Source organism: Oncorhynchus mykiss, chromosome 1 (genome assembly GCF_057628025.1).
Source record: "Oncorhynchus mykiss isolate SJ-2025 chromosome 1, ASM5762802v1, whole genome shotgun sequence".
NCBI lineage: Eukaryota > Metazoa > Chordata > Actinopteri > Salmoniformes > Salmonidae > Oncorhynchus > Oncorhynchus mykiss.
The window spans coordinates 68583549-68596973 of NC_143022.1; the positions used below are offsets into that span (position 1 = coordinate 68583549).

At 48.0% G+C, this 13425-nt stretch overlaps 1 protein-coding gene across 3 annotated transcripts in view; it reads left to right on the forward strand.

Annotated features, from left to right (window-relative positions):
* LOC110527084 (THADA armadillo repeat containing) overlaps positions 1-13425 on the forward strand; it is a 104435-nt gene that overhangs the window by 32099 nt on the left and 58911 nt on the right. For all 3 annotated transcript variants that reach the window (XR_016496608.1, XM_036982928.2, XM_090237492.1), the window contains 2 exons: positions 2282-2413; positions 5880-6048. Coding sequence is in view for 2 of the 3 variants with exons in the window: in XM_036982928.2 (XP_036838823.2) it covers positions 2282-2413; positions 5880-6048 (301 nt within the window). In the remaining variant the exon portion in view is untranslated. The remainder of the gene's footprint in view (positions 1-2281; positions 2414-5879; positions 6049-13425) is intronic.

Sequence of the window (13425 nt, forward strand, 5' to 3'; positions counted from 1 at the left end):
TCCCTTCCATTTGGGACTTAAAAAAATAAATAAAAGCTCTGTCTCGTAACAAGTAATGATGTCGGAGCGCAGTCAGTTGGCTAAGACAATAGATCATCTTTGGGAGAGACGTGAGAGAGACCGAGTAAGTGGATTAATAACGTTTTTGGTGGCAATCGGCATGTTTTGCGTTATGGTTTGAAAGTACAAGGGTGGTGAATTGGCTTTATCTGTCAGCTAGCAAGGGAAGTTAGCCTGCAAAGCCTGAAGCCACCAGTATCTTCTTGTGTTGTAAAGTTCTCTCTGTCAGCTAGCAAGGGAAGTTAGCCTGCAAAGCCTGAAGCCACCAGTATCTTCTTGTGTTGTAAAGTTCTCTCTGTCAGCTAGCAAGGGAAGTTAGCCTGCAAAGCCTGAAGCCACCAGTATCTTCTTGTGTTGTAAAGTTCTCTCTGTCAGCTAGCAAGGGAAGTTTGCCTGCAAAGCCTGAAGCCACCAGTATCTTCTTGTGTTGTAAAGTTCTCTCTGTCAGCTAGCAAGGGAAGTTAGCCTGCAAAGCCTGAAGCCACCAGTATCTTCTTGTGTTGTAAAGTTCTCTCTGTCAGCTAGCAAGGGAAGTTAGCCTGCAAAGCCTGAAGCCACCAGTATCTTCTTGTGTTGTAAAGTTCTCTCTGTCAGCTAGCAAGGGAAGTTAGCCTGCAAAGCCTGAAGCCACCAGTATCTTCTTGTGTTGTAAAGTTCTCTAGCCTCCATGGCCATGTATGTTTTGAGAACAGTAATTAACGTTTTCAACATTTCCTAGCGATGTGCCGTGTCAAGTTATTCAAGTGTGTTAACTTTGTCCGGCATGAGTAGGGAACTAACCTGATGCAGCCTAGAATCCCAGTGGAGGCTACCAATGAGTAAGTGGAGCCGGTACGGTGCGGGCCACAGTAAGGGTGTCGGCAGCGCGGGTTGACAGGCTTGCTCTGTGAGACAAATTAGTACCGAAATGTAAAAACAATTACTAAACCACTCTTTCTCTATATTCAATTCAAATGGCATTATTGGGAAGCATTTGTTTGCATTGCCAAAGCAAGTGAAAATAGATAAACAAAAGTAAAATGAAGTGTAAACATTACACTCACAAAAGTTCCAAAGGAATAGTCATTTCAAATGTCATATGTCTTTCTACAGTGTTGCAACGATGTGCAAGTAGTTAAAGTACAAAAGGGAACATAAATCAACATGAAATATGGGTTGTATTTACAATGGTGTTTGTTCTTCACTGGTTGCCCTTTTCTTGTGGCAGCAGGTCTCTCTCTTTCTCCGTCCGTCTCCAGCAGAGCTTCATATGTTAACAATTCCTCTCTGGTGCTACATGACATCACTCGTGGCCGTGCCTGACTGAAATCGGATGCTAAACACATTACGCAGGGCCGTAATTAGCGGACTGTAACGTTTCCTAATGCTTGGCCAGGCCATCCCAGAGGAGCCGGTGGGGGGGGGGGGGGTTGTATTGTTGAATGGAATAATGAAAAGCATAAGGCCCAGCTGGCAGAGTGGGGTGGAAGGGGTTCTGGTTTGGGACCTTCTATGGCCTTTGCTTTCTTTCATCCACTTTTCTCTCTCTCTCTCTCTAGGTGTTTCAGATTGACATTGCCAACCATGAAATAGTTACCACTGCCTCACAGGGACGGTTTTTATTCTGAGTCGGGAGAGCGTGGGGGGTGAGGGAGATGTAGGATTAGAGTGGAAGAGATACAGGGGCTAGTAGGAGAGATGGATTGAAATGGGAAGAAACTACAATAGAGGTGTGTAAAGGTTGTCTGAACACAATAGCATGCTTGCACAATGAGCCTGTCCAGACGGGTCATTGATAAGTAAATGAAGCTCACCGGCTCCCACTTTCTGCCCCCCCTTATTCTAGGGGATCCTTTTCTTGTTTTTCCTTGCTCTCTCTTTTTTTTAAATGACCCCACCCTGTCCATTTTCTTGCATGACGGTGAAGTCGAATGTTTAATCTTGGCAAGCCAAAACCTAACCTCTCGTCTGGATACTGGATTTGCTTCTGGGACAGGAGGACGTTACTTTGGGACTAATGCGAGTGACGACAAAAAAAAGCCCTTCCAACATTCCAACTGTGGGGGCACCTCTGTGACATCTCAAAACCAGCACACCGGAATCATTTTTGTGATGATAACAGCCCGATAAGACATAACATTTTTATGTTTCAGTCACGAGAGACCAAATGCTGGTAAATCCGTGTACCCCAAGTATTACAGATGGCGGATAATAACTGAAACTCTCTGTTCGTCTGTTCCAGTGACAGGGGTCAGGTGATTCTGCACCCCAGCCTGTTCCTGTTGCTGCTGGTGTTGGGGCGTCTCTTCCCCTCACCCATGGACGGGTCTTCTTCCCCCCTGGGCCTAGCCCCCTTCATGCCTTTCATCATCAGGTAAGGACACGCACACAGCTATTGGATGTTAGAACTCACATGAGGTACTGTCATTCACTGTCCTCCTCCCACTGTGATTAGCTAAAGTCATACTCTTTTGGATCACACATGGGCCACTGTGTTTCGTTGATACTGTACACAATAAGGTAGGTCACCCAGTATGTTTTGGCATATGTGAGTAGACTGTACCACACCGGAACAATGTCTTATCTACATCTAACCAACCATAGCTGTCCCCAACCCTAACGGTGCCAAGAATAGACCTAATTTCTGGTCTATAAAGTGTTTATGACGGTGTTTAGCCGGGTGTGGAGGCTGCGTGCGTGTCTGTGAGTGTGTGTGTGAGTGTGTGTGTGTGCGCGTGCCAAAGGATGCATGTGTGAGGGTACTCGTGTACTCGCCACATCTCACGGCGTTCCCAGATTCCCACTCCCTTATCTCTGCTGCTCTGACCGTGTCGTGTGTGTGTGGGGGGGGGGTCCGGGCAGACTCATGGGAAACTGCGGATCGGCTCGCACATTCTTCTAATTTCTTGGAGCTGGAAGAAAAGGCGTAAAAATATTATTGGAACATGTTCCCCCGCAGCACCTGCAAACCGCCCAGTAGCCGGAGGCCACGCCCATCCATATCACAGTCGTATGAAGTATTTTTCCGCCAATAAAGTAGTACTCAGCAAAATCTGTACTAGTATGAAAATACAAGTGCAAGTCAATGTTTATACGGGCTGGGGGACAGATGTCTTATTTAAGATGCTCTTTTGAAGAGGTACTCCCTTAGACCAGTGTAACCCCAAAAGTACTCTTCAACTTCTCCTTCAGCCCTAAATGAGTTGAATGAGGTATGTTTGTCCCAGGCTCCAACAGAAATGTGTGCTGTTGGGGCTACTCCAGGACTGGAGCTGGGAAACACTGCCGTAGACCATAAGTAGGCAGGGAGGACGAGGAGAGGAGGGCTGTGTGTGTTCGGTGCCTGGGACAGAGGGAGGACAGGGTCAGGGAGGACAGGGCCTTGAGGTTGGAATGCTCTGTGACCGGCCAGATAACGTTCAGCGGAGGAGCTGACGCACGCACACACACACACACACACACTCCAAGTGCACACAGTTCCACTGTAATAACCACTGAATGAGAAAAAGCTGTCTGAAGACATAATGATACCCTCTAAGATGTTATGCAACAGGACACTGACCAAGCTGCTTTACTCTGTGAGTAGGGTCTCACTTTCTTGCGTTCTAGTATGTTTTATGGTGTTTGTCCTGAAAGATTTAAACCCCTATTTATTCCCCCCCCCCCCCGACGTAATGTATGCTTTGTGCTCAGTCACCTCTCTGGCTCAACTCCCTATGTTGCCTGATGGATAGAGGATTGCTGGTTTGGTACAGTGGGGGTTAACCGCTCCAAGGCCAGAGTGCTGGCTGGCTGGTTCTTGTCAGTGGAGGTATGCAGTGCACATCCCCCTCAAATGAAACCCACATGTTGAGGATGTTAAATATAGCAGGGCCCTGGCTGCTCTGGTTCAGGCCTTGTGTCTCTCTCTCTCTCTCTCTCTCCCCCAGGCGCGTGTGGATGTGTCTGGGAGGGTGATAACGATCTGCCACCTCCTCCCCTACCTCCTGGACTTATCTCCACTCTTATCCCAGCAGTCTTAATCCACCTTTACATCCCGATCTCCCGCCATCCGTCTCATCCCCAGCTCCCTTCCTCTGATTTGCCTCTCTGACCGATCTCACCATCTCTTGCGTTCCTCTATCGGCTCAGCCCTGCCCTCGTCAGTAAGGGTGATTGGGTCGCAATATTTCCCCCGTCCCTCCCTACCCGTGACTCCCTCCATCTGTGGAAGATGAACAGACTGTTTTCGTTCTCTCTCCCTCTCTTTGTGCCCCTGGCTGACTGGCACTGCTTCTGACTAACCTGATACCGTTTATCGTTTTTCCACTATCCAGACCAAGCGTCTCTGACTCTGCATGTCCTTCCTCCCTCCCTCTTTTCCTCCCTCTCTCTTTCTCGCTGTGGTCTCGTCTCCTCTGCCGATCTCATTTCACTGTAACAGTCAGTATCCATTCCTCCCTAACGGGCTCCATTAAGGCTCAGAGTGGAGCTAGTTTAGTGTTAACAGAGACAGTCGCTAGGGAGGAAACTGGACTGCCAGGACCCAAATGAGCCCCAGATGCCTCCACTGGCCCTCCCCTCCTCTGGGCTGGTGTTTAGAGCAGATCCCGTCCCCAGTCTGTGTCCTGACCCCCTGGAGACGACTTCGGACGGCCCTGTTTCTAAAATTACACCCCTCCAAACGGTCATTTCCTCTACAAAGAGTTTTAATGGGACAAATTAGCACTGATCGTTAACATATGGGGCCCAAATGGGGCTGTGGGGGTTGATGAGGCAGGGGGCAGGCAGAGGGGTTGTTCATTAGGGGGTGTGTGTGTGTGTGTGTGAGAGAGAGACAGTTCAGAGCAGAGGAATTATAACTGTTGTATCTGTTTGACACAGGGCCTCTTGTTTCGGTCTGCGAGTTATGACACAGCAGGTGGAGGGCCATTTGTTGACAGTGTATGTGTGTGTGATTCTAGTGTATGGGTAGAGAAGGGGGAGGGACAGTTGTGGCGTTTGGAAATGTATCTTCCAGGCCAAGCTAACTCTCAGAGCAGCAGAACGTCTTAATTGAGACATTTCGTTCCATAAGCCGCCGCGGTGATGGATGGACGCTCCTCTGGAGTTTCCAGAGTGGCATGGCGAAAGGCTGTTTGTTTGGCTTGAGCCGCTCGTAAAGCACTCGGCTCCTCTGCGGCCCCGTAAACACACACACAGTGTGACGCAGCAGGCCCCGGCTACAAACAGCCAACGTCGCAGCAGCTCCCAGTCACCTCACCCTTAAATTCCCTTAACCCTAACTCTCCTACCCCGTAACTCTCCTGTCTTTCCTACCCCTCACCTCTTAACCCCCGTGTTGGCTGGGGAACAAGATGCTGAAAAAGCCCCAGTGAGACTTGCTTCTCACCATTCAGACAATACATGGAGGGGCCATGTCTGTCTGTTAATGTAAGTCAATCAGTCTGTCAATCGGTCCTCAAAAGTCAACCGAAAGGCCCTCATACCCACCTCCCTCACACGTCTCACCCATGTCCCGCCCATGCCGCCTCCATGCAAGCTTTGACATTGGAGAGGGACGGGCGGACCGTCACTAGTAAACAAGGCTAATTTTAGCAGGTGTTAAGGGTGACTGAACAGGGACCACATTCCCTGACACCTCTCATGTACAGTAGAGGACTGTGTGTGTGAAAGGGGATCGTCCTGCTTCCCTGAGAGCTAGATAACGGATTATTATTCAGTCTCCGACATCAATCCACTCATTGGTTTGGAGTTATTCTCATACAGTATACTGTTCACCCAAACACAGGGGTGTGTGTGGGCAGTTAGTATGGCTTTTTATAGAATCCTCCTCCTCTAACCTGCCCTGTTTGTTCCAGGTGTGGTCGTTCTGCGGTCTACCGGACCCGTGAGATGGCCGCCCGGGCCCTGGTCCCGTTCGTCATGGTAACCCAGGTCCCCTCCACCATCCAGACTCTACTGGAGGACCTGCCTCTGGAAGCCGGGCCTAGAACCCAGCAGAACCACATCCACGGAATCCTGCTCCAGGTCTAGAACCAATTCCGCTCTCTGATACTGGCGACACACTGAAAAAAGACACCCACACCCACAGCGCTCAACACATCCTGTCAACACAGTGCACATCCCATCAGCCCCATTATCACACTGTGACAGTCCAGGGTAAATACATATTTAGTACTATCAACACATTCTGACAACACAACCAAACACTCACACAGTAATATCAACACAGACTGATGAGTCATTGGCGCTGGGCTCACTCTTAATGGGACATGGGGGGACAGTGTGGCCCAAATCAGGGGTGGTGCAGAGTCAGGGGGAGGAATGAACAGCTTTGTTTAGTATTTTCTTTCCGTGATCTGACAGTTACGATTTGATAGTGGTTTCTTGTATTCAATACTGGCTGGGTTTCATGGAGGTCTATGGGATAGAGGGAGAGGAATGGGAAGAGAGCGATGGAAACTGTTAGGGGGGGTGAGCGGGAGAGAGAGAGAGAGAGAGAGAGGGAGCGAGGGAGCCAGAAAGAGAGCGATGGAAAGTGAGGGATGGCAGGGGATGTGCACTCCCAGAGGCTTATGTGAGGCTTTGGAGGAGCAGGGTTTGTTTTCTTTCATGTCATGGTGGTCATATGTGGAGCTTCCACAGATCTCTTTCTCTCTGTCTCTCTCTCTCTCTGTGTGTGTCTCTCTCTCTCTGTGGAAGATGACAGGGGGAGCCCTCTCTCTCTGTCTCTCTCTCTCTCTGTCTCTCTCTCTGTTTCTGTGTGTGTGTGTCTCTCTCTGTGGAGAATGACAGGGGGAGCCCTCTGTGGCCAGGGAGGAGAGAGAGGCGATGGGCTACATACCCACATCTATCTGTTTGCGTGCCTGCTCTTGCCTCTTTGCAGCCAGGCACTTCACTTCAGACGATTCACCACAGATATAGACTGGGCAGGAACGCAGCGTGTCAGGTCCCGCTTGGTATATCTGAATGCGCAGGGGTGTCTTTCCCGTGATGCGCCCCAGATAAACTGGAGTGTTTGGATATGCTGGGTCGTGTTTGGCTGGGGGGGAGGGCCGGGGTTGTATGCAGGCGTAAACACTGTGGAGGAGAGAGGTAGAGATAGACGAAGCGTACGTGTAGACCGGAGCATCACCCAGGGCCCACTAGATAGCGGAGATACTGCCGGCCTGTTTTTGCTGAAATGACGAGGACAGTGCGTTCAGCTGCAGGGTATGGCTAATGTATGTTAATGTGTTCTGGCCACTGTCAGGGAGTCAGTTGGTGTGTGTAGCAGATGTGGGAGTCTCTTCTTCCCTATTGGAAAAACCTTCCTGGCTTTCATTTTTGAAGATTTAACATGTTGCTATCCAGAATGCCCCTTCTCACCTCCATCGACAGTGCACAAGCACACAGCATACCTGCCGAGACCCATCGATACCCACTACTAGTACATTGACCCACTCTTGCCGGCTTTCTCTCCCACACCCCTAGCTGTGTGACCTGCAGTGTCCTCAGAAGACGGTCCCCAGACAATCGTGCATCAGCAGGCAGGTTAGAGTTTATTGGAGAGATGGGTATTTGATTAAAGCACCACAGAACACCGTGTTCGCCAGCAGCGCTCCGGTCTACCCAGTAAGTTTCTGTTGACGCAACCCGGGCTCCCCTGGACCTGCCTAGCGAGGAAACAGGTGGACCAGCACTAACAGAACACGACGTCCCTTCCTGCACGCTCCAGCGACGCCATGTAGGCCTGTCTACCCAGTACGTCTGGCGCGGTCAGTAGTGTTTTGAGGTTGTGCGGTGGGGAATGAATCCTTTTGTGTATTTTCACATCACAAATCCGGAGTTGAACTCTAGACTCTCTCATGGATTTTTATTTTGTATTTTTTTTAAAGGTTTTTGTAGCCTCAGCACTATTCTGTAGGAGACGGAAATCTGTACCCAGGCCTGTTTGTGCTGTCTTACCAAGTCCTATGGTTGACCATGGCAAGTTGGCAAGACAGCACAAACAGATCTGCGACCAGGCTATAGCTAGAAAGGGTCTGTAGGGAGTAGTACTAGTTCAGCACAAACAGATCTGGGACCAGGCTGTACTGTCGCTGGACAGGGTCTGTAGTGTGGGTAGTGAGTCGTACATGTATGTAGGCTTGGGCGGTATACCACTTATGCTGGGGTATTTGGAAATAGTCACTGGATGGTTTTTCAATACCTTTGAAACTGTTCATACATTTGAATATTTGTAGCTACTTTTTAAGTAAATACCTGCGGTTAACTTGTGCAATATGTTTCAGCTGTCGAAATGTTTCGTTATGAAGCTTACCGGTAGTATCCAGTCATGTGGTGTTTGTTTACAAGCACACAACGACGATAGACTGGAGCCTTGTGAGTCACTCAATGTTTTGCAGCCCTCTCCAGGTATGGAATTCACAACTAAATGTTTGCCAGCTGGATATCTTATAGCTATTCAGTTAGCTGTCTAAAATGTGCTCAATGCTCTGCAGTTGTACATTTGGTTTGCTAATTTACTACAGTGGCAAGAAAAAGTATGTGAACCCTTTGTAATGACCTGGATTTTGGCATGAAGTCGCAACAATAGACAAACACGGTCTGCTTCAACTAATAACACACAAACTACACGTTTTCATGTCTTTATTGAACACACCGTGTAAACATTCACAGTGCAGGGTGAAAAAAGTATGTGAACCCTTGGATTTAATAACTGGTTGACCCTCCTTTGGCATCAATGACCTCAACTAAACATTTTCTGTAGTTGCGGATCAGACCTGCACAACGGTCAGGAGGTATTTTGGACCATTCCTCTTTATAAAACTGTTTCAGTTCAGCAATATTCTTGGAATGTCTGGTGTGAACCTCTCTCTTGAGATCATGCCACAGCATCTCAATCAGGTTGAGGTCAGGACTCTGACTGGGCCACTCCTGTACTCCCTGTACACTCATGACTGCACGGCCAGGCACGACTTCAACACCATCATTAAGTTTGCCGATGACAACAATGGTAGGCCTGATCACCGATAACGAGACATCCTATAGGGAGGGGGTCAGAGACCTGGCCTTTGTCAATGTGATCAAGACAAAGGAGATGACTGTGGACTACAGTAGAAGGAGGACTGAGCACACCCCCATTCTCATTGAAGGAACTGTAGTGGAGCAGGTTGAGAACTGCAAGTTCCTTGGTGTCCACATACCAACAAACTAACATGGTCCAAGCACACCAAGACAGTCGTGAAGGGGGCACGTCAAAACCTATTCCCCCTCAGGAGACTGAAAAGATTTGGCATGGGTCCTCAGATCCTCAAAAGGTTCTACAGCTGCACCATCGGTTGCATCACTGCCTGGTATGGCAACTGCTCAGCCTCCGACCGCAAGGCGCTACAGAGGGTAGTGCGAATGGCCCAGTACATCACTGGGGCCAAGCTTCCTGCCATCCAGGACCTCTATTCCAGGCGGTGTCAGAGGAAGGCCCTGAAAATGTGTCAAACTCCAGCCACCCATGTCATACACTGTTCTCTCCGCAACCACACGGCAAGCCGTACCGGCGCGCCAAGTCTAGAGCCAAGAGTCTTCTAAACAGCTTCTACCCCCAAGCCATAAGACTCCTGAACAACTAGTCAAATGGCTACCCAGACTATTCACATTGCCCCCCCCCTCTCCACACCACTGCCACTCTCTGTTGTCATCTATGCATTGTCACTTTAATTAACTCTACCTACATGTACATACTACTTCAACTAACCGGTGTCCCTGCACATTGACTCTGTACCGGCACCCCCCTGTATATATTATTTTTTACTGCTCCTTATTTGTTACTTTTATCTCCTATTCTTATCCATCTTTTTTGAAACTGCGCTGTCAGTTAGGGGCTCGTAAGTAAGCATTTCCTTGTAAGGTTGTTGTTTTCGGCGCATGTGACTAATAACATTTGATTTGATAGCCTTACATTATTCTGATGAACTTGGGAATACATTCTCCTGTCGACGATAGCAAGCTGTCCAGGCCCTTGAGGCAGCCCCAAATCATGATGCACCAACGTACTTTACAGTTGGGTTGAGGTTTTGATGTCGCTCTGCCTTTTTTTCTCCACACGATTTTATGTTTCTTTCAAACAACTCAACTGTAGTTTCATCTGTCCACAGAATATTTATCCACTTGTGGAACATCCAGGTGCTTTTTCTGAACTTCAGACGTGCAGCAATGTTTTTTTTTTTTTGGACAGCAGTGGCTTCTTCCATGGTGTCCTCCCATGAACACCATTCTTCTTTAGTGTTTTATGTATCGTGGACTCGTCAACGGAGATGCTAGCATGTTCAAGAGATTTCTGTAAGTCTTTAGATGACGCTATAGGATTCTTCTTAACCTCATTGAGCATTCTGCGCTGTGCTCTTTTATATTTAAAAAACAATTTTAATCTTTTTAATTTGGCAAGTCAGTTAAGAACAAATTCTTATTTACAATGACGGCCTAGGAACTGTGGGTTAACTGCCTTGTTCAGGGGCAGAACGACAGCTTTTTTACCTTGTCAGCTCGGGGATTCGATCTTTCGTTACTGGCCCAGCGCTCTAACCACTAGGCTACCTGCCACCACTAGGCTACCTGCCGCCCCTTGCAGTCATCTCTGCAGGACGGCCACTCCTAGAGGGAGTAGCAACAGTGCTGAACTTTATTCATTTATAGACACTTTGTCTTATGGTTGACTGATGAACATCAAGGCTTTAGAGATACTTTTGTAACCCTTTCCAGCTTTATGCAAGTCAACAATTCTTAATCTTAGGTCTTCTGAGATCTCTTTTGTTTGAGGCGTAGTTCACATCAGCCAATGCTTCTTTTGAATTGCAAACTCACATTTTGTGAGTGTTTTTAATAGGGCAGGGCAGCTCTAACCAACATCTCCAATCTCATCTCATTGATTGGACTCCAGGTTAGCTGACTGGAGTGGTGTAAAGCTCGCTGCAGTTGGACTCTGGAGCAGTGGAAACAATGAATCACGCTTCACCATCTGGAAGTCCGACGGACGATTCTGGGTTTTGCGAATGCCAGGAGAACGCTACCTGTCCCAATGCATAGTGCCAAGTATAACGTTTGGTGGAGGAATAATAGTCTGGGGCATTTTTTCATGGTTTTGGCTAGGCCCCTTATTTCCAGTTAAGGGAAATCTTAACTCTACAGCATACAATGACATTCTAGATGGTTCTGTGCTTCCAACTTTGTGGCAACAGTTTAGGGAAGGCCCTTTCCTTTTTCAGCATGACAATGCCCCCATGCACAAAGCGAGGTCCATACAGAAATGGTTTAGTTGAGATCGGTGTGGAAGAACTTGCCTGGCCTGCACAGAACCCTGACCTCAACCCCATCGAGGACCTTTGGGATGAATTGGAATGCTGACTGCGAGCCAGGCCTAATCACCCAACATCAGTGCCTGACTTCGTTAATGCTCTTGTGGCTGCTGCGAGGACTTGATTCCATTCAATGTTCCAACATCTAGTGGAAAGCCTTTCCAGAAGAGCGGAGGCTGTTCTAGCAGCAAAGGGGGACCAACTCCATATTAATGCCCATGATTTTTGGAATGAAATGTTCGACGGGCAGGTGTCCACATACTTTCGGTCATGTGGAGTAGTTATAAAGGTATGACAGTCTAGATACCGCCCAAGCCTACTTACGTGACTGATGAACGAGAACACAGGTCACCACTCCATGCTCTCGCTGGCTCAATGTTCTAATACAACAACCCCAGCTGCTCAGGTCTGCTCGGACCCTTCAAAACACACACACACTGCTCATGTCTCTCCACCGTCTGCACAAATGGAAATAACTAACACGTCCCCGGGGTGCAGTTGACCTCCGACTCGTCACGATTGATGATGGGCTTGTTTGTCTGGGCTTGCTTGTTTGTCTCAGAACGTTTGTGTGTGTCGGTGGTGCCATGTTTATCATTGGTTTTGTTTGTGTGTCGTTTGGATGCTTGTGTGTAAATGTGACAAAATTAATAGAGGGTATGCTTTTTTTTTGTAAGCTTCTTATTCAGTAAGTTTTTGTGTGTGGTTTGTGTTTTCTGGTGGGTCCTTGCATAAGGCTGTACTTTTGTGTGTGTGTGTCTAGCCGTGCCCTGTGGTCAGTCCCTGGTTGTGGATGTGGGAGGGACTGCAGCCTGATAACAGGCTCGGAAGAGTCCTCCTACACCACCACTATTTTTACCGGTCTAAAAGTGACACACTCACCCAACACACACACTCAACACTGACTGTAAAACGCCTCACAAAAAACAAACCTTACAAAGAGAGTTTGATTTTGTTTTGTTTTCATCTCAAACGTTGCCAAACCATTCCCATAAAGTTTCCCCAAAGAGGTGGTGTCCCTCATCAAAACGACAGGTCAAACGATAGGTCCACCTCCGCCACGGTTCCATCTCCAGGCAGGGACACAACAGTGACCTCTCACCCCCATCTCCCTTCTTCTTCCTGGGCTAAAACATCGGACCATGACCCTTCTGCTTTATGGATCTCATCTGACTGGGGCTTCTTTATTTTAGCTCCGTCTCATCCCATCTCTCTTCTCGTCCCGCCTCTGGTTTTTGCTCAGTCTCATGCTTTTTGTAGGAAGGTTTGGGTTCTATTAATATTCCTGTTTCCTCGGATCGAGTCCGGATTAATCCGGCTGAGACTCCCACTAGGGACTTCCCAGTTCAGAGTTTGGAGGGGGCAGGGAACGACGGCGACAGGGAGAAAAGAGGGGTGTGGTGGGGGCTGTTTGTGAAGGCCAGTGGGCGTTGGCTGGGAGCCAGGTCTGGTGCTACGTGGTCTGCCTGGTTTTCCCCTGTTGCCTTCCCTGCATGGTGTAATGAATGGCTTCCTCCACTGTGGCTGTGGCCCAGCTAAAGAGTATACTTACTAGGGCCCAGAATACACCGAGTACACAGAGGACCGAGGATGCCGAGTACACAGGCACTGCGTCAGAATACATCCTATACAGACTACACATCATCTGACCTAGCCTCAGAATATCGGTCTTGGTCTCTCCATTGTAGCATCGGCAATATATCAACTAGGGTTTGCAAGAGTCGGAAACTTTCCAGTAAATTTCCAGAATTTTTCTGGAAATTTTCAATGGGAGGTTAAGCCTGGGAATTTGGGGAATTTTGCTTAAATTCATTTTAAAAAAGTTAGCTTATGACTGAACCTTTTTTGTGTGATACACATGGCAATTCTACGTCTTGTGGCATATTTTGCTTGAACTATCCCCAATTCTTCCATTACACTAATGAGCTGCTATTGAGCCAACACTACTACACTGTCTGAGCCAAGGACGACATGCTTTCTGGTAAGTTTTGATTACAATACTGGGTGGGGTGAATATATATTTTATATGACATTATTATTTTTTTAACTAGTAAATAGTAGCCTACAGCAA